At 37.1% G+C, this 21,744-nt stretch overlaps 1 protein-coding gene and 1 pseudogene across 1 annotated transcript; one reads left to right on the top strand and one right to left on the bottom strand.

The window, feature by feature from the left end:
* Nucleotides 1–19,970, bottom strand: part of LOC130032600 (serine/threonine-protein kinase PAK 1-like) — an 88,706-nt pseudogene extending 68,736 nt beyond the window's left edge.
* POU3F4 (POU class 3 homeobox 4) lies at nucleotides 19,935–21,167 on the top strand. Its single transcript, XM_056124200.1, has one exon. The coding sequence runs from the start codon at nucleotides 19,969–19,971 to the stop codon at nucleotides 21,052–21,054; it is 1,086 nt and encodes a 361-aa protein (XP_055980175.1). The 5' UTR covers nucleotides 19,935–19,968; the 3' UTR covers nucleotides 21,055–21,167.
* Nucleotides 21,168–21,744: the final 577 nt, after the last annotated feature.

Raw genomic sequence — 21,744 nt, 5'->3', positions numbered from 1 at the left:
CTGGGCCAGGACTTTTGTGCTTGGGGAGACTTTTTATTACCATTTCAATTTCCTTGATGGTGATAGGTCTGTTCAGGTATTCCAGGTCTTCTTGGTTCAACCTTGGGAGTCTGTAGGAGTCTAGGAATTTATCCATTTTCTCGAGGTTTTGATGTTCCGTGGCATAAAGCTTCTCAAAGTACTCCCTGAGGATCCTCTGAATTTCTGTGGTTTCTGTTGTAATGACCCCCTTTTCATTTCTGATTCGGTTTATTAGGGTTTTCTCTCTCCCTTTCTTTGTGAGTTTTGCTAGAGGCTTATCGATCTTGTTAATTTTCTCAAAGAACCAGCTCTTGGTTTCATTGATCTTTCGGATTGTTTTTTGGGTTTCCATCTCGTTAATCTCTGCTCTGAGTTTTATTATTTCCTTTCTCCTGTTCGGGTTGTGCTCCTTTTTTTGGTCCTTCTCCAAGCTCTTAAGCTGTGAGGTTAGGTTACTTATGTGTGCTCGCTCCTCCTTCCTGAGGAATGCTTGTAGAGCTATAAACTTTCCTCTTAAAACAGCCTTTGCTGTGTCCCATAAGTTTTGGTAACTCGTGTTCTCATTTTCATTCGTTTCTAGGAATCTTTTGATTTCCTCTTTGATTTCCTGTCTAATCCACTCGTTGTTCAATAGTGCACTGTTTAATTTCCAGGTGTTTGATTTAGTTTTCTGTTTTTGTGTGTGATTTACTTCTAATTTCAGCGCATTATGGTCTGAGAAGATTGTTGATACAATCTCTACCTTCTTAATTTTATGGAGGCATGTTTTGTGGCTCAGCATGTGGTCTATCTTGGAGAATGTTCCATGTACGCTTGAGAAGAATGTGTATTCAGCTTTTTGTGGATGAAGTGTCCTGTATATATCTACTAAGTCCCTTTCTTCCATTGTTTCACTCAGATGAAGTATGTCCTTGCTAAGCTTGATCTGGTTGATCTATCAAGAGGTGACAAAGCGGTGGTGAAGTCTCCCACTAGTATTGTGTTGCTATTGATGTCTTTTTCCAAATCTATGAGTAGTTGTTTTAAGTACTTTGCTGGTCTCTCATTAGGTGCATATACATTTATTATTGTAAGTTCTTCCTGTTGTACTCATCCTTTGTTCAATAGGAAAAGGCCTTCACTGTCTCTTATGACATTCTTCACTCTAAAATCGATATGGTCTGATATTAGGATGGCTACCCTAGCTTTTTTATGGGAGCTGTTTGCCTGTAGGATTGCTTCCCAGCCTTTGACTCTGAGTCTGTGTTTGATTTCACTATTGAGATGTGTTTCTTGCAGGCAGAAGAATGTTGGGTTCAATTTTCTAATCCACCCTGCTACTCTATGTCTTTTAGTTGGTGCGTTTAGCCCATTGACATTGAGAGAGATTATTGTTATGGGATTTTCTCCCATTGTTCTGTTGAAATTTGGTGTATTTGAGGGGCCTTTCTTGCCTTAAATTAGCCCATTTAGTTGTTCTTATAACCAGGGTATTGAGTCTATGAAGTTCCTGAGCTGTTGTTTGTCTGTGAAACTGTGTGTTCTTCCTTCTATTATGAATGAGAGTCTCGCTGGGTAAAGTATTTTTGGAGAGGCATTTATTTCATTGAGTTTTTTCACTATGTCCCACCACTGTTTTTCGTCCATGAGGGTTTCATCAGAAAAATCAGCTGTGAATTTTAAGAATGCTCCTTTGTAAGAGATTTCTTTCTTCGATCTTGCTGCTTTCAGAATTTTGTCTTTGTCTAAGGTTTTGGTCATTTTGATCAGAATGTGTCTTGGGGTATTTTTATTCGGATTTCTTCTAGCTGGTACCCTTCGGGCCTCCTGAATGTGGTCACAAGTTTTCTTCAGCTCTGGAAACGTTGTAGCAATGATGTCTTTGACAGTTTCTTCTTCATCAGGGTTTTCTTCCTGTACCTCTGGGACTCCAATAATTCTTATGTTAGCCCTCTTGTGTACACATCGAATGAGGGACCAGCTAAATACTTAAAACAACTGATAACAAAATTAAAGGAGGACATTGCTAGCAACACATTAGTACTCGGAGACTTCAAGATGGCTTTATCATTTCTGGATAGATCAACAAGAACAAATCTCAACAAGAAAACATTGACTTTGAAGGAAAAATAGAAGAGAGAGGGCTAATAGACCTATATATGGGCTTTACACCCTAAAAGGAAAGAATACCCATTCTTCTCCAGTGCAGACTGAACATTTTTCAACATAGGTAACGAGGTAGGTCACAAACATACCTCAATAGAATCAAGAAGATAGAAGTAGTATCAACAATCTTTTCAGACCATGATGCACTGAAGATAGAAGCGAATCAAACAAAGACACCTCGAAAAAAAACAAACACATGGAAAATAAACAACTCAATCTTGAACAACAAGTGGGTCAGGAAGGAAGTTAAGAACAAAATCAAAAGAGACCTGGAAACAAATGAGAATGAAGACCTGAGCTACCAGAACCTATGGGATGCAGCTAGTCATGCTAAGACGAAAATTTATAGCGTTGCAAGCATTCCTAAAGAAGGAAGAAAGGGCCTACATGAATAACCTAACTCGGAGGTAAAGATCTTAGAAAAAACCAAACAAAAGGAACTAAAATTTGGCAGAAGGAAAGAAGTAATAAAACTTAGAGCAGAAATTAACGACATGAAAACCAAAAAAAACAAACTGAAAGGTCAATGAAACCTAGAGCTAGTTCTTTTTTTTTTTTCCCTTTATTTTATTTTATTTTTTTAAAGTTGTAGATTTACAATTTTTTGTGCTTTGGTTTCAATTATACAATGATCAGATACCCATCCCTCCACCAGTGCCCATTTTCCACCACCATGGATAATATCCCTCCCACCCCCATCCCCCCATCCCCCCTGTCTCTGTGGCAGGGCAATCCCCTGTGTTCTCTCTCTCCTTTTGGGTGTTGTGGTCTGCAAAAGAGGCATTGAGTGGCAAACATGTTCAGTCCATAGTCTACTTTCGACATGCATCTCCCCTCCTGGGAGGATCCTCCAAACATACTTTATTTGGTGCTCCCTTCTCTATCTGAACTACCCTTTCCTCTAGGATACCCGGCTGGCCTCTAAGTTATGGAGTAATCCTCCTGGTGCTGATCTCAGCTATTCTTGGGTATTAATCTCATACTTTGTTACTTTATATCCCCCAGATGAATGCAATCTTTCTATGTCTATCCCTCTCTTTCTGACTCATTTCGCTTAGCATGATACTTTCCATATTGTACCCTAGAGCTAGTTCTTTGAGAAAATAAACAAGATTGATAAACCACTAACAAGACTCACAAAGAAAGAGAGAAAGAACCCTAATATTCTGAAAAAGAAATGTAAAAAGGAGCATCACAACAGAAACCAATGAAATTCAAAAGATCATCAGAGACTACTTTGAGAGTCTGTATGCCACAAAACAAGAGAACCAAGAAGAAATGGACAAATTCCTGGATTCCTATAATCTCAAAAGATTGAACAAAAAAGACTTGGAATACCTGAACAGACTCATTCATATCAAGGGAATTGAATAGTTAATCAAAATTTTTCCCAAAAAAGAAGCCAAGACCAAGATGGATTCACTATTGAATTCTTCCAAGCACTTAAAGAAGACCTTCTACCAGTTCTCCTCAAGCTTTTCTAGGAATTTGAAAAAAAAGAAAACTATAGGCCAATATCCCTGGTGAACACGGATGCAAAGAATCCCAAAAACATATTATCAAATAGAATCCAACAAGGCATCAATAAGATCATACACAACAACCAAGTGGGATTAATCATGGGGATGCAAGGACGGTTTGACATTCGGAAATCAATCACCATAATCCATCATATCAACAAAAGTAAAGATAAAATCAATAAGACCATATCAACAGATGCAGAAAAACCTTCTGACAAGATCCAGCACCGGTTTATGATGAAAACTCTCACCAAAATGGATTTTGAAGAACTTTCCTCAAGATAATCAAAGCCATCTACGACAAACCCATGGTAAGCATTATCCTCAATGGGGAAAAATTAAGGGTCTTTCCTCTAAGATCAGGGACAAGACAAGGATGCCCACTATCACCACTTCTGTTCAATATAGTACTGGAAGTACTTGCAGTACCAATAAGGCAAGAAAACGATATTAAAGACATCCAGATAGAGAAGGAAGAATTTAAGCTCTCACTATTTGTAGATGCTATGATACTATATCTCGAAAATCCTAAATCCTCTACTGAGAAACTCTTAGAAATAATAGACTTGTACAGTAAAGTTGCAGGCTATAAAATTAATGCCCCAAAATCCATGGCCTTCCTATATGCAAATAATGACAAACAGTAAAGTGACATAAAAAAACAATCCTGTTCAGAATCGCACCCTAGAAAATCAAATACCTCGGAATCAGTCAAACTAAAGAGGTAAAGGACCTCTACGATGAAAGCTACAGAATGCTACTACATGAAGTAAAAGAAGACATGAGGAAATTGAAACATATCCCCTGCTCATGAATAGGAAGAATTAACGTTATCAAAATGGCAATATTCTCCAAAGCATTACCAGATTGTATGCGATCCTTATAAGGATACCCATGAAATTCTTCAAAGAAATATATCAAGCACTCCTGAAATTCATATGGAAAAACAAGCGCACACGAATAGCTAAAGCAATTCTTTGTAAAAAGACGTGGGGAGGCAGTACCGTCCCCAAACTCAAACTCTACTACAAAGCGGTAATAATTAAAACAGCATGTACTGGAACAAAGGTAGGTCAGCAGACCAATGGAATAGGGTGGAATATCCGTACACACAACCCGAAATGTATGAACATCTAATCTTTTTTACGGAAGCAAGAAATGTGAAGTGGAGCAAGGAAAGCCTTTTAAATAAATGGTGCTGGCATAACTGGACTTACACATGCAAAATATGGGCTTAGACTCGGCCTAATACCATGCACAAAAGTCAGATCAAAATGATTTGAAGATCTCAACATCAGGCTAAAATCCATAAGGTACATTGAAGACAAGTTCGGCAAAACCCTCCATGATATTGCGGCCAACGGTATCTTCAAAGACTACACTCCACTGACCAAACAATTGGAAATAGGGATAAACAAATGGGACTATCTTAAAATAAGAAGCTTCTGGACCTCAAAAGATATAGTTACCAACATACAAAGACAATCTACAGAATGGGAAAGAATATTCATCCAATACCCATCTGATAAGTGGTTGATATCAAGGATATGAAAAGCACTGAACTCCAAAAGATGAAAACATCTAACCCCATCAAAAAAATGGGGCGAGGAAATGAACAGAAACTTTCGCAAAGAAGAAATCAAAATGGCTAAAAAGCACATGAGAAAATGCTCTACATCACCAATCATCAGGGAGATGCAGATCAAAACAACAATGAGATATCATCTCACACCACAGAGACTGGCCCACATCCAAAAGAACAAAAGCAGCTGGTGTTGGCACGGATGTGGCGAGAAAGGGACTCTCCTTCACTCACTACTGGTGTGAGTGCCGACCGGTTCAGCACTTTTGGAAAACAATTTGGACGATTCTCAAAAATTTAGAAACTGAGCTCTCATTTGACCCATTAATACCACTCCTGGGAATATATCCCAGAGAGGCAAAACAATATAGTTAAAATTACATCTTCACTTCTTTGTTCATTGCTGCACTGTTCACAATAGCCAAAATCTGGAAAAAACCCGAGTGCCCGAAAACAGATGCCTGGTTAAAGAAACTTTGGTACATCTACACAGTGGAGTACTATGCAGCTGTTAGAAAAGATGAAGTCATGAAATTTACATATGAATGGTACTACATGGAAAGTATCATGCTAGATGAAATGAGTCAGAAATAGAGGGACACACAGAATATAAAGTAACAAAATAGGAGACTAACACCCAAGAATAGTCGAGATAAGTACCCGGAGGTTTACTCCATGGCTTGAAGGCCAGCCACACATGCTAGGGGAGATAGAGAAGGGAACACCAAGTAAAAGGTGTTGTTAGGATCCTCCCAGGATGGAAGATCCATGCTCAAAGTAGACTTTAGACAGAACATGATTTCCACTCAATGCCCCTTTTGTATACCTCAGCAACCAAAAGGAGAGAGAGAACACAAGGGAGGCCCTGCCACAGAGGCAGCATGGGGAGATGGGAGGGAGGGGTGGAAGGGCTACTGGGATCATTGGTGGTGGAGAATGGGCACTGGTGGAGGGATGGGGACTCGATCATTGTATAAATGAAACTGAAGCACAAAAACTTGTAATGTCCACAACTGTACCTCATAGTGTTTCACTAATAAAAATTTAAAAGTTAAATACAATAAAATAAAACAAAAACACATTTTGTGTTTATGGTTTTGATAGAAATTTCTTCTTTAATATAGACCAATCACTAATTTCATTCACCATGTATATGAATTTTCTAAGGATAAAATTTATTTTTTAATTTCTGCTGCTTCACACTAATAACAGGATTGTTCCATGACTTTACCACCTAATTTAAAAAAATAGCAGCTAATCAGTCAATATGTTGAATATTAAAAAATTACAGTTCAACATTCAGTAATGTCTGTGAATCATTTCACTCTTCTCTATCTTCAACTTTGGACAAGGCATTCTACTGTAAACAATTTTTAGAGTCACTCTGTTATTATTCCCTCTTGTAATATATGTTAACCTCTATGAAACTAGAACAGAAGGTCTGCGAGTCAGGAAATTATTAAGCATTCTATTGAATTTTCCCCCCAACAAAAACTAAGATAGAGGTCAATGAATAAGTATGTGCAGACTGGAACTTGAATCCTCCAGGGTGACTGTAGGCTAATTAATAATTAATGCCAGAGCCTTGGTGTTTGAAATGCAGATGTGATAACTGGAGCCCTGGCAGTGCTGTTCAGAGAAAGCAGATTTAGATCCTATAGGGAATCGGCACTCCCTTGCCGGCTGGCTCAAAAAGCCAGGCTGGGTGCAAAACAGGGCCCATGGTTTAGATTATATTCCCCTCAGCTGTTAATTACCTGAAGTTACTTTGATGTTCTCTATTTATCTGCTTCATGAAAAGAGATTGGTTTAGTCACGGACTTAGAGAAATGATCAAATACCAAATACTAGGAGTGGAATAAAAGAGGTGGGAAATAACTTGTTATATAAGAAGATAATAAAGAAATACATGTAGTTGATCACACAAGAACATATATTATTTGGAAATATGAGGTTGTTCTTTTTTATGTACATTGTGTTTCTCTTTTAAATAATTTATTTAAATAAATGTGTAAACTTTGTATAGTTGTCACATATAATTGTCATACATGAATGATTTCACAAGTGTTCAGTGCTTCATAATGCCACGTTTAGGTTATCAAAGTCACTTAGAAATCTATTTTTATTTGAAGCTGTGTTCCCATTTGGCAACATCAATAAAATCAGCCAAAAACTACTATATAACTTGCTGGTGTTCTAATCACTCATTCTCTGAACACAAATAGAAGGTGCCATTGTTCAATGAGGAAACCTATAGGGTACTGGAAAATGTTGAAATACGCTGCAGATAGCAATCAGGAGATAAGTGATGCTATGCTTAACTGCTTTAAAAAGTACCAGCTTGGGTTTTTTTCAGTGAATGTGGTGTATATGCATTTAATTTAAAAAGGAATGGCTTTTAACGATAAAATGGATAACAGTATGCCTGGATTAGATGCAAAAGACAAAGGTTTTTTATTTGTTTCATTTTCTAATGTCTATTTGTTGTTGTTGTTGTTCAGCTAATCAAGCAACCCACTTTCATGAGATACATGATACTCACACAAGAATAAGGTTCACTTTTGGTAAAAGGGCATGTAGACATGTAATAGCTAATTTTCCACAATGAGAAACTGTATTTTCTAATAATAAAACTATTCTTATACATCATCAAAGGATGTATTCTTATGCATCATCAGTACCTACACTGAAGCTGATGCATTATTATCTAAGATTATACCAAATGCACATAGACAAATGAGTGGTACATAAACACTTGAGAGTGATCTGGTTTGGGAGTCTTATTTTATTTATTGATCTATTTAAAGAAATCCTTTGGTGAGCAGAGTTTTTAAAGTTTTAAGTCAGGATTAGAACTAGAAATTTTCTCATTAGTATTCATTGCACAAATGAAAAATCCAAATATATAAAGCTTGCATCATCGTACAATTTAATCTCCTTAAGCAAGAAAACATCCGCATAGTTTAACAAATTATATCAAAGGCAAACACGTTGCTAAATATTGATAATTTGTATGTAATGAAGCTTTCTTTACTGTGATTAAATCCTAAGAACATATGTACGTTAATACAAATATTACATAAAAATACCAACAAAAACAATCTTTCTGTACAAAATTTTACTTCTAATTTATACTGGCATAAGACATAAGTCAAATTACAGAAACAAAGCTTAGGTTCATGCTGAGTTTTACCTATTGGATGTCCGGTTGCAGTATTTTATTTTTAGAGTTCAAAGAATTAATGAAAATGTAGCTATGTTTTAAAGTTTAAATAGAAATGTAATATGTTGTGATAAGAGCAGAAAAATAATTGCTTAAAAGGGGACAAATGTAAATGTGAAACTATAGCAAAAATATTGAATATCAACTGCTAAGAATTTTCATGGCCCTGATCGTTTCCCCTGTAGGCATCAAAATTACTAATGTGGTGTGGGTAACATTCTTTTTTAAACACAAATATAGAACAAAGATGAAAATAAACTTTTATATTACTGTACATTAATACCAAGTAAAGCTACATTTTAAAAGTCAACATACTTGTCTTCATTTATGTAAACTTTCATTTCATTTCTAATATCTAATATGATATTAGAATATCAATTTTATTCATATTTTATTTAAATTTGTATAAAATATAAATTTTATCACCTGGCCAATACAATTTAACTAGAAAGATGCCTGATAAAATTATTTCTAACTGCCGTGCATTGCAAATGAATTTTAGATTGAATATAAATGAACAAAAAAGTAATAAACTAAAACAAAACAATAGCGTTTTGGCAAACATTAGGTTAAATTTTCCACTTTATTTCAAGTTGTATGTTTAAAGCTCCAATTCCCTAGCCCCAAATGACTGTGTTCCACTAATAATTTTTTGATTTTTAAAGATATATTGAATTTCTTAAAGTAAATATGTTAGAAATTTAGAGGCATAATGAATTCATCTCAAGAGTCTATTATACATTTAAAATGCTACAAAAGCAACTACAGAGAAAGTACTATTTGTAGACCTTGAAGTAACAGTCTCATGCTTTTATATTAATTTTGTATAACTTAAACATGTTTTTAATTCTATTTTAGTTGTTTCCATTTTTCTAACCCTGTTATTTTTATAATTTATTTTAAAAAATATTTTATTTTAGTTAGGTAACATGATTAGTTTAAACATAGCACAGCGGTAGGGCAGTTTGCCTTACACGTGGCCAACATGGCCGACCCGAGTTCGATTCCTCTGCCCCTCTTGGAGAGCCCAGCAAGCTACTGAGAGTATCTCGCCCGCACAGCAGAGCCTGGCAAGCTACCCATGACGGATTTGATATGTCAAACACAGTAACAACAAGTCTCATGATGGAGACATTACTGGGCCCGCTCAAGCAAATTGATGAACAACGGGAGGACCGTGATCCGAACATGATTAGAGTAGTATTGACCATTATTGACCATTATGCTCACCTCGGAATTTGAAAGTCGCTTTTACTCTAGATACTTTCTACAGTTCATTATTTATTTATTTATTTTTTAATTTTTATTAGTGAAACACCATGAAGTACAGTTGTAGACTTACAAATTTTTGTGCTTGGGTTTCAATTATACAATGATCAAATACCCATCCCTCCACCAGTGCCCATTTCCCACCACCACGGATCCCACTATCCCTCCCATCCCCCATCCCCCCATCCCACCCTGCCTCTGTGGCAGGGCATTCCCCTTTGATCTCTCCCTCCTTTTGGGTGTTGTGGTTTGCAAAAGAGGCACTGAGTGGCAATCATGTTTGGTCTATAGTCTACTTTCAGCATGCTTCTCCCATCCTGGGAGGATCCTCCCGACACCCTTTATTTGGTGCTCCCTTCTCTATCTGAGCTGCCTTTTCCCTTAGCATGTGTGGCTGGCCTCAAAGCCATGGAGTAAACCGCCTGGTACTTACCTCAGCTATTCTTGGGTGTTAGTCTCCTATTTTGTTACTTTATGTTCCCCAGATAAATGCAATCTTTCTATGTCTATCCTTCTTTTTCTGACTCATTTCGCTTAACATGATATTTTTCATGTAGTACCTCTTGTATGTAAATTTCCACAGTTTGTTTTAAACATGCGTTTATATTACAAAACTTCTTGTGACTATAAATTCCTACAAATAAGCACAGTATTCTCAACCTCTTTACTGCAATCCAAATGTTTTTGAGCATTTAATTCTTGTCCTTTTTGTCTGAGCTATGGGAAGCTAATTTTCTCAGTTCTTTATTATTTAAAAAACTGAAAATACAAATAGAGTTTAACAAAACGTTTGTTTTACCTCTAGTATGAATGACATATGTTCCATGAGCTATGCATTCAAAAGTAGTGGAAGACTTCTTTACCCTGAAAAAAAGAACAGTAAAGTATTGAAATGGATTTTAATGAAATCATAACATTAAAATAGTCTTACATTAAATCCCACTAATTTTCTAGGTAAAGGCTGTGAAGGGAATATGAAGAAACACTAAAAGGGAATTGAATTTGCATTTCTTGTGCTGCAGGCACATGTTTACATGACCTTTAAAACAGAATTAACGCTGTAACATCAGCAGCTGTAGGCAATTCACATTACTAAGGCAATCAAATAGAAAGCTAAACTAACTATAAAACATAAATTAAATTGAAACAGAATCAGCTCAATTCACTAGTTTTACTTGTAATCTACTTATCTACTACTAGTCATTTCAAAACAATTTGCAGTTCCAACAAATCAGAAATAACTCCAATACATCTATCTGAAGTTTCCATATATATGTATGTAGGCCAAGAATTCTTTAACATAGATCTCATCAGTTGATAGATCTTCATCCATCACAGAACTAGCTCATTTCATGTTCATTATTTATTTTCAATAATCATATACAAAAATAAGCATCATTTGAGGAAGGCAATTTTTATCTGCATGTTATATATATACATATATATTTCTAAGTAGGTATTAGGAAGATTTATAAAAACACTTAAAACTGTTAAAAGTTAACTGCACTTCTTTTTATTCTAAACTTCATGGTATTGCTCCAAAACATCTACCCATACCTTACAATAACTAAATTCTTATTTCCTTTCATAGCATGTACAGATATCACTCCTTTTAAATATGGTAACATGGGGCTGGAGCAATAGTACTGCGGGTAAGGTGTTTAACTTGCACGCGATCAATCCGGGTTCGATTCTAGCACCCCATATAGTCCTCCGAGCACTGCCAAGAGTAATTCTTGAGTGCAGGGCCAAGACTAACGCCTGATCATCACTGTGTGTGACCAAAAATAAATAAATAAATAAATAAATAAATAAATTAAATATGGTAACATAAACTATTAAATAGTTTTAAACACACTTTTGTATATGAGACTGCTATAAAGCCATAAAAAGAATAAATGTATTTATAATTTTAGTGATCTTATCATTAAAAGTGTTTTATAAGTTTGATTCTAAAATATTCTCTTTTTCTCCAAAGCATTTCTTTTGGTGTGAGACTTCTTTTTTCCTTCATCTCAGAAAACTCTGAAAACTTCCCCAGTTTAGAAAATTTTAGAAAACTTTTCATGTTCACAACAATGAGAAAGTATATTTGAAAATGCTTGAAAGTGGGGCTACCCTACTCTGAGGAGTAAAGAAAGGGCACAAGATGCATTGCTTCTCTCCATCCCTAATATGCCTGTTGAGAACAATTCCATCTTTACAAGACTGTCAAATACTTATACTTATTAAAATAAAATCAAACTTCTTCAGATTCTGCAGGTCTAAGATCCATACCAGAATCCATATCTTTTTTACATTCAAATTAGTTTGTTCATTGGTACACAAAGTTTTAGTCATGTAATTTGTTTTGTTTGTTTGTGGTCACACCCAGGGGTTCTCAGAATTTACTACTGGCTTTCGGCTCAGGGATCAATCCTGGCTGGGCTCCAAGACTGTACATAGCACTGAGGCTCAAACCTCAATTAGCTTGATGCAAGGTAAGTGCTATACTATCTCTCCAGCTGCAGTCTTGTAAACCTTTCTTTTTTCACCTTTTCCTTATCCTCTTTTTCCTCCTCACTCCCACTCCTTTTCTTCTCTTTCCCCCCCTCTCTCACACACATACATATGCACACACAAATCACAAATGCTTGTGTAACAGATTTGTTCAACGTGGGCATATATGTTTGTATCAAATGCCTAAGGAAATATCTATGATTCAAGTATAGTTCCACTGAAACAGAAATTTCAATCTGTAAGAAATAAGTAAGTAGTAATAAGAAGCATGTAAGTGGGGAGGAGCTTCGTTTTTACTGTTATTTGATAAAATTGAAATGACTACCTTGGAGGGACAAAAAGACATGTGTATATTTAGATTAGGCATCCTTTTTTGTTGTCATTGTTTTGTTTTTAGGCCATAGCGAGCAGTGCTCAGGGATTACTCCAGTCTTGACTAAGGGATCATTCCTGTCATTTCTCAAGGCTTACTCCTAGTTCTTGCTGGATCACATGTTATGGGGAGATCAAACTGGGGTGGGTCCCATGCAAGGTAAGCACCTTAATCCATTCTTTATCTCTTGGACACAATCCAAAACTTCTTTCTATTACAAGCCCAAATTCTCTCTTGATCTTGTCAATTATTAGAATCTTTAAAAAACAGGAAGTTTTCCTTTTTATGGACAATTGGAAATATTTATTATTTGAACTTATTAGGTGAACTAAGTAATTTTATCAGTTATGTAGCATATAGAATTTGGTAGTCAAAGTGTTGGGCCTTTACTCCTGAGAGATAATTATCATGAGCATTTAAACTTTGTGCAGACCTAGATAGGAGAGCATTGTGCTTAGGAATGTTGAAGGGATCCACCAGAAGATATTAAGAAACTGTCCAGTAACATGGATAATCAATTAAATGGCCCAAGTACTGAGAACCCCAAAAGAAACAAACACAAACCACCCCCAAAATCACAGAACTCACACAACTAATTTGCTATCAGCTCTTCAAGATCCTGACTTCCTCTCTACCTCTAACCCTTGTAAATGAGTCTGGCTTCTATTCTGTGGATCCTATTTATGACATAGTATGACAAACTGAGGAAGAAAAACAGTGAGGGAAACTGTCAAAATAAGTCCCTCTTGTCAACTATTCTGTTATAAGACTAGACCCTCCTTTTTATTTTCTGGACCAAAGCTGTCAGTGCTCAGGAATGACTCCTGGCTCTATGCTTAGGAGTTGATCTTGGTGGAGCACAGGGAACCATGTAGGGGATCGAGTCAAGGTTGGTCTTCAGCAAAAAGATGCCCTACCCATTGTACTTTCACTTTGGTCCCAGAATGGAACCAATTTTGCTAAATGAATTGGTATCTAAAGAGTTATCTTAAAAGTGAAACTCTGTTTCAGACCCCAAAGTCTCCTGGCCAACTACCAATAACCAAGATGCATTTTGGAAACTAAAGCCAAGTTCAGCAGCTAAGCTTCATATTAGCATTTTAGCTAGTCTACTCTAAAAAGAAGTAATTCAGCTATTGCTCAAATATGCCTCCTCCTGTACCGATCAGGCAGAAGATTTGGTCTAGAGGAAATCCTTGATTTCATCTAGTTCTAACTCTGCAGTTTGGAGAAAGCATATATAGGTCAATGAACTGTTTAATGGTAGTTCTGTAATGATTTTTGCTGTAAAACAATGTTGATTGCAAATTTTAACTTAGAATATTTCTATATCAACATAATAGTGATTAAGTAAAACATAACTGTCAGATAACAAATGACTCTTAACTAGTTATCAAAGATTAACTACTTAGTTATCTTACTAGACTACGCATGCAGTTGTGGTCAGTGGCGTGGGCCAATCAAATGTACAAACACAATGAGGTTGGACTGTTATTCTGACCCCCTGATTACTTATTATACTAGGAAAACCTTCATTTTTTTTCTTGAGTATAGCTAAAACACACACAAACTCCCAGACATGTGCCCAAAAGGACACAAAAAGTGAAATATATTGAGGATTTTTTTCTCAAAGCAGGAAAGCTAAACTTCTTTTGTAAAATTAAAGTTCAAGGGACATTGAAGGAAAGAAATATTGCAAGAAATGGAGATTTTAAGGTCACTAATGACCAAATTCCCTATCAACCAAAACTAATAATTACAATCAAAGCCAAAATAAATTTTTAATAGGTTCCAAAAACTTCCTTGCAAAGTCAATTTTTCCTAATACTTTTATTTCACATTTTTCACATAAATTGGCTAGGAATGGGAGTTATGATAGATAAAAATATTTATATACCTTGGAAATAATCTACATTTCCAAATCTAGCATGAGAAATCTGCTGGCAACTAATTTTCAAAATTGCAGTACTAGGATTCTAAGGAAGAGCAATGGGCATATAAGATAAACACTGCCTCAGTTAAGAACAAAAGTGGAACCATCTAATAATTTCAAAATCAAAATTTTAATGCTTCCACAATAAAGAAGACAAAGTTTAATTTAGAGTAGCTCTGTGGTTATGAAAGTGACATAAAATGTTCAACTAGATGGCTTTCTGATGCCTAGAATTATCGACCTACAGAATTTTAGTAAACCACCCCAAAACACCCTTTGACAGATAATGCAACTAGAACTGTATTTTCCTTTTTGTGTGTTAAATATCCAATACATTTATGACTTAGAAAATAAAGAATCATCACAGTAATTTATATTCACAAACATTCCATGACTACATATAAAAAATTAGTAATTCCACATGAGGACTATGTTATGTCATCAACTGGATTCCTCAAAACAGGACTCGGTTTGCAGCACAAAAACAAGTGACTGCAAATACTTATGATGATTCCTAGACACCCTAAATTACGGTCTTGGAAAAATGATAGCCATGCAGAGAAAATGCACAATAGCTCAGTCTCTATAGAGCTCTTTTCCTGGGACCCTATAAGATCAGTGTTCAACCGCTGACAAAAGCAATGCAAAGGAAGAAGTGACCTCAGAAGAGAAACTGAGACTGGATCAATGTGACCTTGCCAGTGCTATGGTGGGAACAAGAATCCTTTCCCTCTGTAGTGAGGGTCTCTATTGTCTTCTATCCTCTAACCAGCAACACTCCAGCTACACAAAGCCTCAGCACTTTCACACTGACATTGGATTTCATTAGCATGACTGTTGTTCTTGCAGACTGGGGTATTTAAATAAATGGTTTATGATGAATATTTTATTTAATTATCCAGTATTTGCTGGAAAATTCAGTGTACACTAATGCTTTTACTACTCTCTGTTCCATTATTTTTCCCTAAAAAATATTTTCTTCCCATCCAAGAAAAACCAAAGAGATCTAACACATAAAACGAATTAAGTTCAAATTGGTATTGGTTAGTCTCTTTAATGCCATGTTAATGCCATCTGCTTTTTTAATTCTCCCCCAGAACATTACAAACCCCTTATTTCCCCCCTCACACAATTTTCTAAGAGGAACAGGAGGAGGAAGACTATAAGAGGAGTTAGTTGTGGGTTGATGTTATGAAAGGCATGGATGTCTCACACAGAGAATGAGTAAAGAGATTAATGTACATGTACTAGGAGAAAGGCTTCATCACTGACACTTTCAGAAACTGTTTCTCTCCGCCTATGGCTACCCTCAACACATACTCTCAGTTAATTTTTTAAATATACATGTTGCTACTGTATATCATTGTTATAAATGTTTACACTATGGTAAACATGTTACCTAAACTAAAATAAAAATAATTATTTAAAATCTTGCTATGAATCCCAATCTAATTTGTTCTGCTTCCAAATTAAATTGTGGTGAAGATGAAGGATTTCAATTTCTGAGTAACCTCTACCATCAAGAGTTTCAAGTATAAAGCACATATTTAAATTCATTCTTTTACATTGCTTTCCAGAACCCCAGCTCCAATCTCCCACCACCCGAGTCCAGACTGCTTCCTTGTACCCAAAATTTTATGAATAATGAGAATATCTCACAATCGACACTCAAATATGAAATTTACAAGAAGCATAATACCCATGGCTGTAGTAACTTTCTGAAGGAGGCTGGATGGCCTACCCAGCTAGGACCAAGCTTCTATAGAAGCTAGTTTAGGACCACATCAATGGATTTAATTTATTTTCCAATTCCTTCTGCTCTATGAAATTGTCCAGGGAACTGTCGCTCAGGAAAATGATATGCACCCTCAAATCTTATTTGGTAGGAGAAGCACTGTAAATTCCAAGATTAAAAATAAATGGATGCACAAAGAAGTAAAAAAAAGTCAATCTGACATGCTAATAGAAGAAATTAACTGAATTATCCTATCGAAGTCAAAGTTTGTAAAATGAGGTGCAAAATTTTTGTGTGAAGGTGATTCAAGAAAAAAATGAATCATATGCACTGTGGTAGTTTGGAATAAAATTAAAACCACTGCTGCCTGGATATATATAGAGAGATGTACATATTATCTAAAAATAAGTTTATTTACTTCTCCATGAGTTCCTCTCCTAAGCAACTTCTAGCTACTCCTGTCCACATAGTTTAACAGCTATTATTATATACAAACTATAGCTCTAGAGGGGGTGGTATAAATCCAGTTTGAGAGCCAACAATGAAATTTAAAATCTCGGTGAAGGTAATATTAAATTGTGTATATTTGCCAGCTACCTATGAGAATAATTTTATAAGAGATAACTTTGTATTTAAAACAAAATGAAGTCTATGAAAAATTAGTTGCCAAGTTTTTGCAACTGTAGCTTCTAATAGATTTAATTTTCTCCCATGTCCAGACGAGGTCGTCTATTCAATCAGCCTCTTTTATTTTGTATGGGGCAGGGGATTTGTGACCATGGTCCCCCCTTTTATTCCTCTCTCTATGGAAACCCAGATCATGGGGAGAAATATTCAAGGCTGAATAAAGAGAAGCCACAGAAAGGAGAGCTTGAGAGCGGCATCTGTTACACTTGGGAAGTTAGACTGACAGGAGAGGGCTAAAGAAACCTAACCATTAGATTAGTCAGAAAGAGCGAGAAGATTGGAGTCTTATACAGATATTTTCCTCAAAAAAAAAAACACCACCACAACAGTTTAAGAGAAGACATTAATATAATGCTAGAATATGTAATTGTACCTGAATTTATTAGGTGGTATCTATTTTCATTGGAAAACAAAAATGAAGAAAGGAAAAGAATAAGGAAAAGAGATGAAAAAGATGACTGTTAGTTTTGGATCCTCATATGACTTATCCTTACTATAAAACACTGAATCAAAAGAAAAAGCATGAAAAACCTAAATCAGTACAGAGTTCTGCTAGCTTTTCACTACTCTCCACCCCCTAAGCCTGGGGGTAAATAATTTGAGCCACTTTTGTAAAACTGACCAAACCCAAGAGCAGAGGCCATAAGCAAGAGGATGGTTAATTGTCTGAACTCCGTCAAGTCAAAATTGGAAAAGAACCACCCCCCTTTTCTTCATATATAAAAGTCTTATTAATTGGCAATTCCCTTAACCTCCTGAATGGTCAGAGGAAGATTGTCAACTCTTTCATTCACTGCTATGGAGGTAGTAAGGATGTGAAACCCTCTACCAACAACATGACAATGTTTATCAGTTTTCTTCTCCCACCTGCCCCCACATTTATGATTTAATTTAATATGTTCAACTCTGGCCTATAAAATGATCAAAACAGATTAGCAATAGTACTGTATAACAGGAACCCAAAACAAAGTATCTATTCTTTTTTGGTTTTGTTTTATTTTAGCAAGTTATATTTTCTTCAGGAAACAAAAGTTCAGGCATAAATGAGATTAAATTATTACCAAAGAAAATGCACTTGGCTTGCGATAAAAGAACCATATTTCATGTAGAAAATAGAGAAAAAGTAATTTTTAGATTTAAAACAGATAAACCTTTATGGTAGGATACCAGCAAATGAAACCCCAATTTGATGAGAGAAAGGGTAGGGGGTTCAGGTGGCAAATGTTCTTTTCCATCAATAATTATTAGTGCTTAACCTTTTTTAAGATAGGAAAAGATTGCAACCAGATGTCAGATTTTCCTGCCTAATAGACACAATTTACATTTACCAATATAATCGCCTCTTTCTCTGTGCTTTCAAAAGAAATCACTTTTTCTCAGGAAATGCGTTCTCTCTAGTTGTATAAAGGAATGGCAGAATAAGCTCACCTTGTTCTTTTTCTTATTTTCGCATATTTTCTTCAGATCTGTCTTCTTTGAGAAACTATTGCCTTAATGACTTTCTGGTAACTGCAAGCCTTCTTTTATTTCTGCTAAATATATGAAAATGTATGCAAATTTAAATCAAGCTTAACCTAGAAGCTCTTGCAATATATTTAATGGAATTTCAAACCAATAAGGAAACTCTAGTGCTGCCTTCTATAAGTACAAATATAAGTATACAACTAAGTTACTTCCAAAATATTTCAACAAGAGGTCAATTTTTTAACTTCAGAAATTTTTTAGGCATACTATACTGCCTTTTCCCAGCTAGATAAAATATGTAATCTTTACATTTCATTTTACTCTGCTTAATAGCAATACCTTTGCTGGGAGCTGGGAGGCACAAAAACTTTTACTTCCCCAAATTATAAAAGCTTAGGAGGAATACATGTTTATCCTCTCTATCTCTCCAATCAAAAACATAAACATGGTCCTTTCTTCCTAAATTAAAAGAAAATTCAAACTTGATGGAAATGTGGAGTACTCGATTTCCAACTCTTTCTCTCCCTCCTTCTCTCTCACTCTCTCATTTCATCCTCTTTCTAAATTTTCAGGGCCACTAAACAATTCATTCCCATTTACCTCAATTTGGAGGAGTCCCCAACTTTGGGATTTAGGAGTCACTAGTGTAAAACATCATTTTCCCTAGGTGAAAGCATAGGACTCATTAAACTTTCTCTTGTATACCTATTGAAATTGTGGTTATGGTATGTTGTCTCTCCACTTGGGGAAATACAGCCACTGATATAAATTGTGGGGCAGCTGATTGAAGCTGACATGCTGACATGAAACAGTAATAAAACATAAATCTTACAATTCACCTATTGGATTGGACAAATTTTTAAATAATTACATTTTTACACTATCAGATTAGATTTTACTTTCTCCAAATCTCGCTGTTCTTCATACCCCCTTTTTAGATGCATCGTGAACTTGTTCACAATTCAAAGTGTCTAATTAATCTGAGAAAAATACCCAGATGATATTGAAACTGGTCATTTTATTTTCTTAATACTTTTTCTTTATATAATCTGAAGCTGTTTGCCGCCTCTCCCTTCCCCACCTCCACCTCCATCCCCTTCTTAAATCTCCCCCGCCCCTCACCAGCCCGGAACAAACACGCTCCTCTCATCCTTTCGTCTCCACTACAAACACCCCATCTATCCTAGAGGAGGTGACGAAGGGGGCTTGAGGATTAACAAAATAAACTACAGTCACTGGGGTGAAGAAAACCAAAGGAACCCAAAGATTGATTCACTTCCTGCTAGGGTCTCACCGAAACTCCGGAGCTCTACCAGCCTAATTTGGAAAGCGATCCCGTCCTCCAGTCAGTCACTGGTTGAATTCTGAGCTGTCCCTGCAAAGTAGCTCTGCGATTGGTCACAGTGGCTGCCCATAATTCCTTCGCGCGGCTTCGACTCCCCCCTGCACAGTAGATGTCAAAGGCTGAAGCTGCTCCCTTCGCCAGATTACAACTACTACGGGGATCCACACAGACCATGGCCACAGCTGCCTCGAATCCCTACAGCCTTCTCAGTTCCAGCTCCCTAGTCCATACAGATTCTGTGACTATGCAACAAGGGAGTTCTTTCCGGAATCCTCAGAAACTTCTCCAAAGTGATTATTTGCAGGGAGTTCCTAGCAATGGACATCCCCTGGGACAACACTGGGTGACCAATCTGAACGAAGGAGGGCCGTGGTCCTCCACACTGGCTACCAGCCCTATGGACCAGCAGGACGTGAAACCCGGGCGCGAAGACCTGCAACTGGGCTCGATGGTTCATCACCGCTCACCGCACGTCGCTCACCACTCTCCGCACCCTAGCAACCCGAACGCCTGGGGGACGAGTCCCGCTCCAAACACGTCCATCACGTCTAGCAGCCAACCCCTCAACGTGTACTCGCAGCCAGGCTTCACGGTGAGCGGCATGCTGGAACATGGGGGTCTTACCCCACCTCCGGTCTCAGCTCCCACACAGAGCCTACAGCCCGTGCTCCGGGAGCCCCCAGACCATGGTGATTTAAACTTGCACCACTGCCAGGATCACTCTGACGAGGAAACACCGACCTCCGACGAGTTGGAACAGTTCGCAAAACAGTTTAAACAAAGAAGAATCAAGTTGGGCTTCACTCAGGCGGACGTGGGGCTGGCCCTGGGCACACTGTATGGCAATGTGTTCTCACAGACCACCATCTGCAGGTTTGAAGCCTTGCAACTCAGTTTCAAGAACATGTGTAAGCTTAAACCACTACTAAACAAGTGGCTGGAGGAGGCTGATTCATCCACAGGAAGCCCGACCAGCATTGACAAGATCGCAGCACAGGGCCGCAAGCGCAAGAAGCGAACCTCAATTGAGGTGAGTGTCAAGGGCGTACTGGAGACTCATTTCCTTAAGTGTCCCAAACCTGCCGCGCAGGAAATTTCCTCGCTGGCAGACAGTCTACAATTGGAGAAAGAAGTGGTGCGTGTCTGGTTCTGCAATCGAAGACAGAAAGAGAAAAGAATGACTCCACCAGGGGATCAGCAGCCACAAGAGGTTTATTCTCACACCTTAAAAACAGACACGTCCTGCCAAGATCTCTGACTGCACCTGAGAGAGGAACTGGCTGGCTGTCCTTAGAAGCAGCGCAGATTTTCCTTTCTCGCTCTTTTTCTTTCCCTCCAGCTTTTTTGTTTGGTTGTTTTCCGCGCTCTCTCCCTCCCTCTCCGGCTCCCTTCTCTCTCTCCCACCTCCCACTTCTCTCTTCCCCCTTCTTCCCTCCCTGGCCCATTTCTTTTTTCTTCCAAATTTAATTTTTTTAAAAAAAAAAAAACGGAATTCTAACTTACGTAAGAAAGTAAGTAAGCACTCTCACGGGCTTTCAGTTGCATCAAACAGTCCGGACCTCCTGCGCAGGCAACAGTTTTCTCCAAACTCTGCCCCAATACAACTTGTTTACTTAGAGGTTCCTTTGGTTGCTCCAGCTAGAAAGCAAAGTGAGTGGAGTAACTTGGGGGTGGGGGAGGGATAAAGGAGAGAGAATGACAGATGTGTGCCTCAGAAAAACCTTTCAGCGCCTTGGTAATAGCAGCAGTATTTCAGGTGAAATATGTTTTACAGTAGACTAGTTTTGCATTTCTAAGAACTGTACTTCTCTAGCATTTCTGAATATCTAAGTGTTTTTCTACAAGTTGTACACAATATTTGTGAGATAAATTGTTTCTAATATACCACTTTACTTTTCCTTTCCTATTATTATTCCTTCATTGAGCTGGTGTTTTTTATTTGACTATA

This window comes from Sorex fumeus, unplaced genomic scaffold (assembly GCF_029834395.1).
Source record: "Sorex fumeus unplaced genomic scaffold, SorFum_2.1 ptg000050l, whole genome shotgun sequence".
NCBI lineage: Eukaryota > Metazoa > Chordata > Mammalia > Eulipotyphla > Soricidae > Sorex > Sorex fumeus.
Note: the sequence above shows the minus strand (reverse complement) of the source record. Positions and strands in the feature narration are given on the sequence as shown.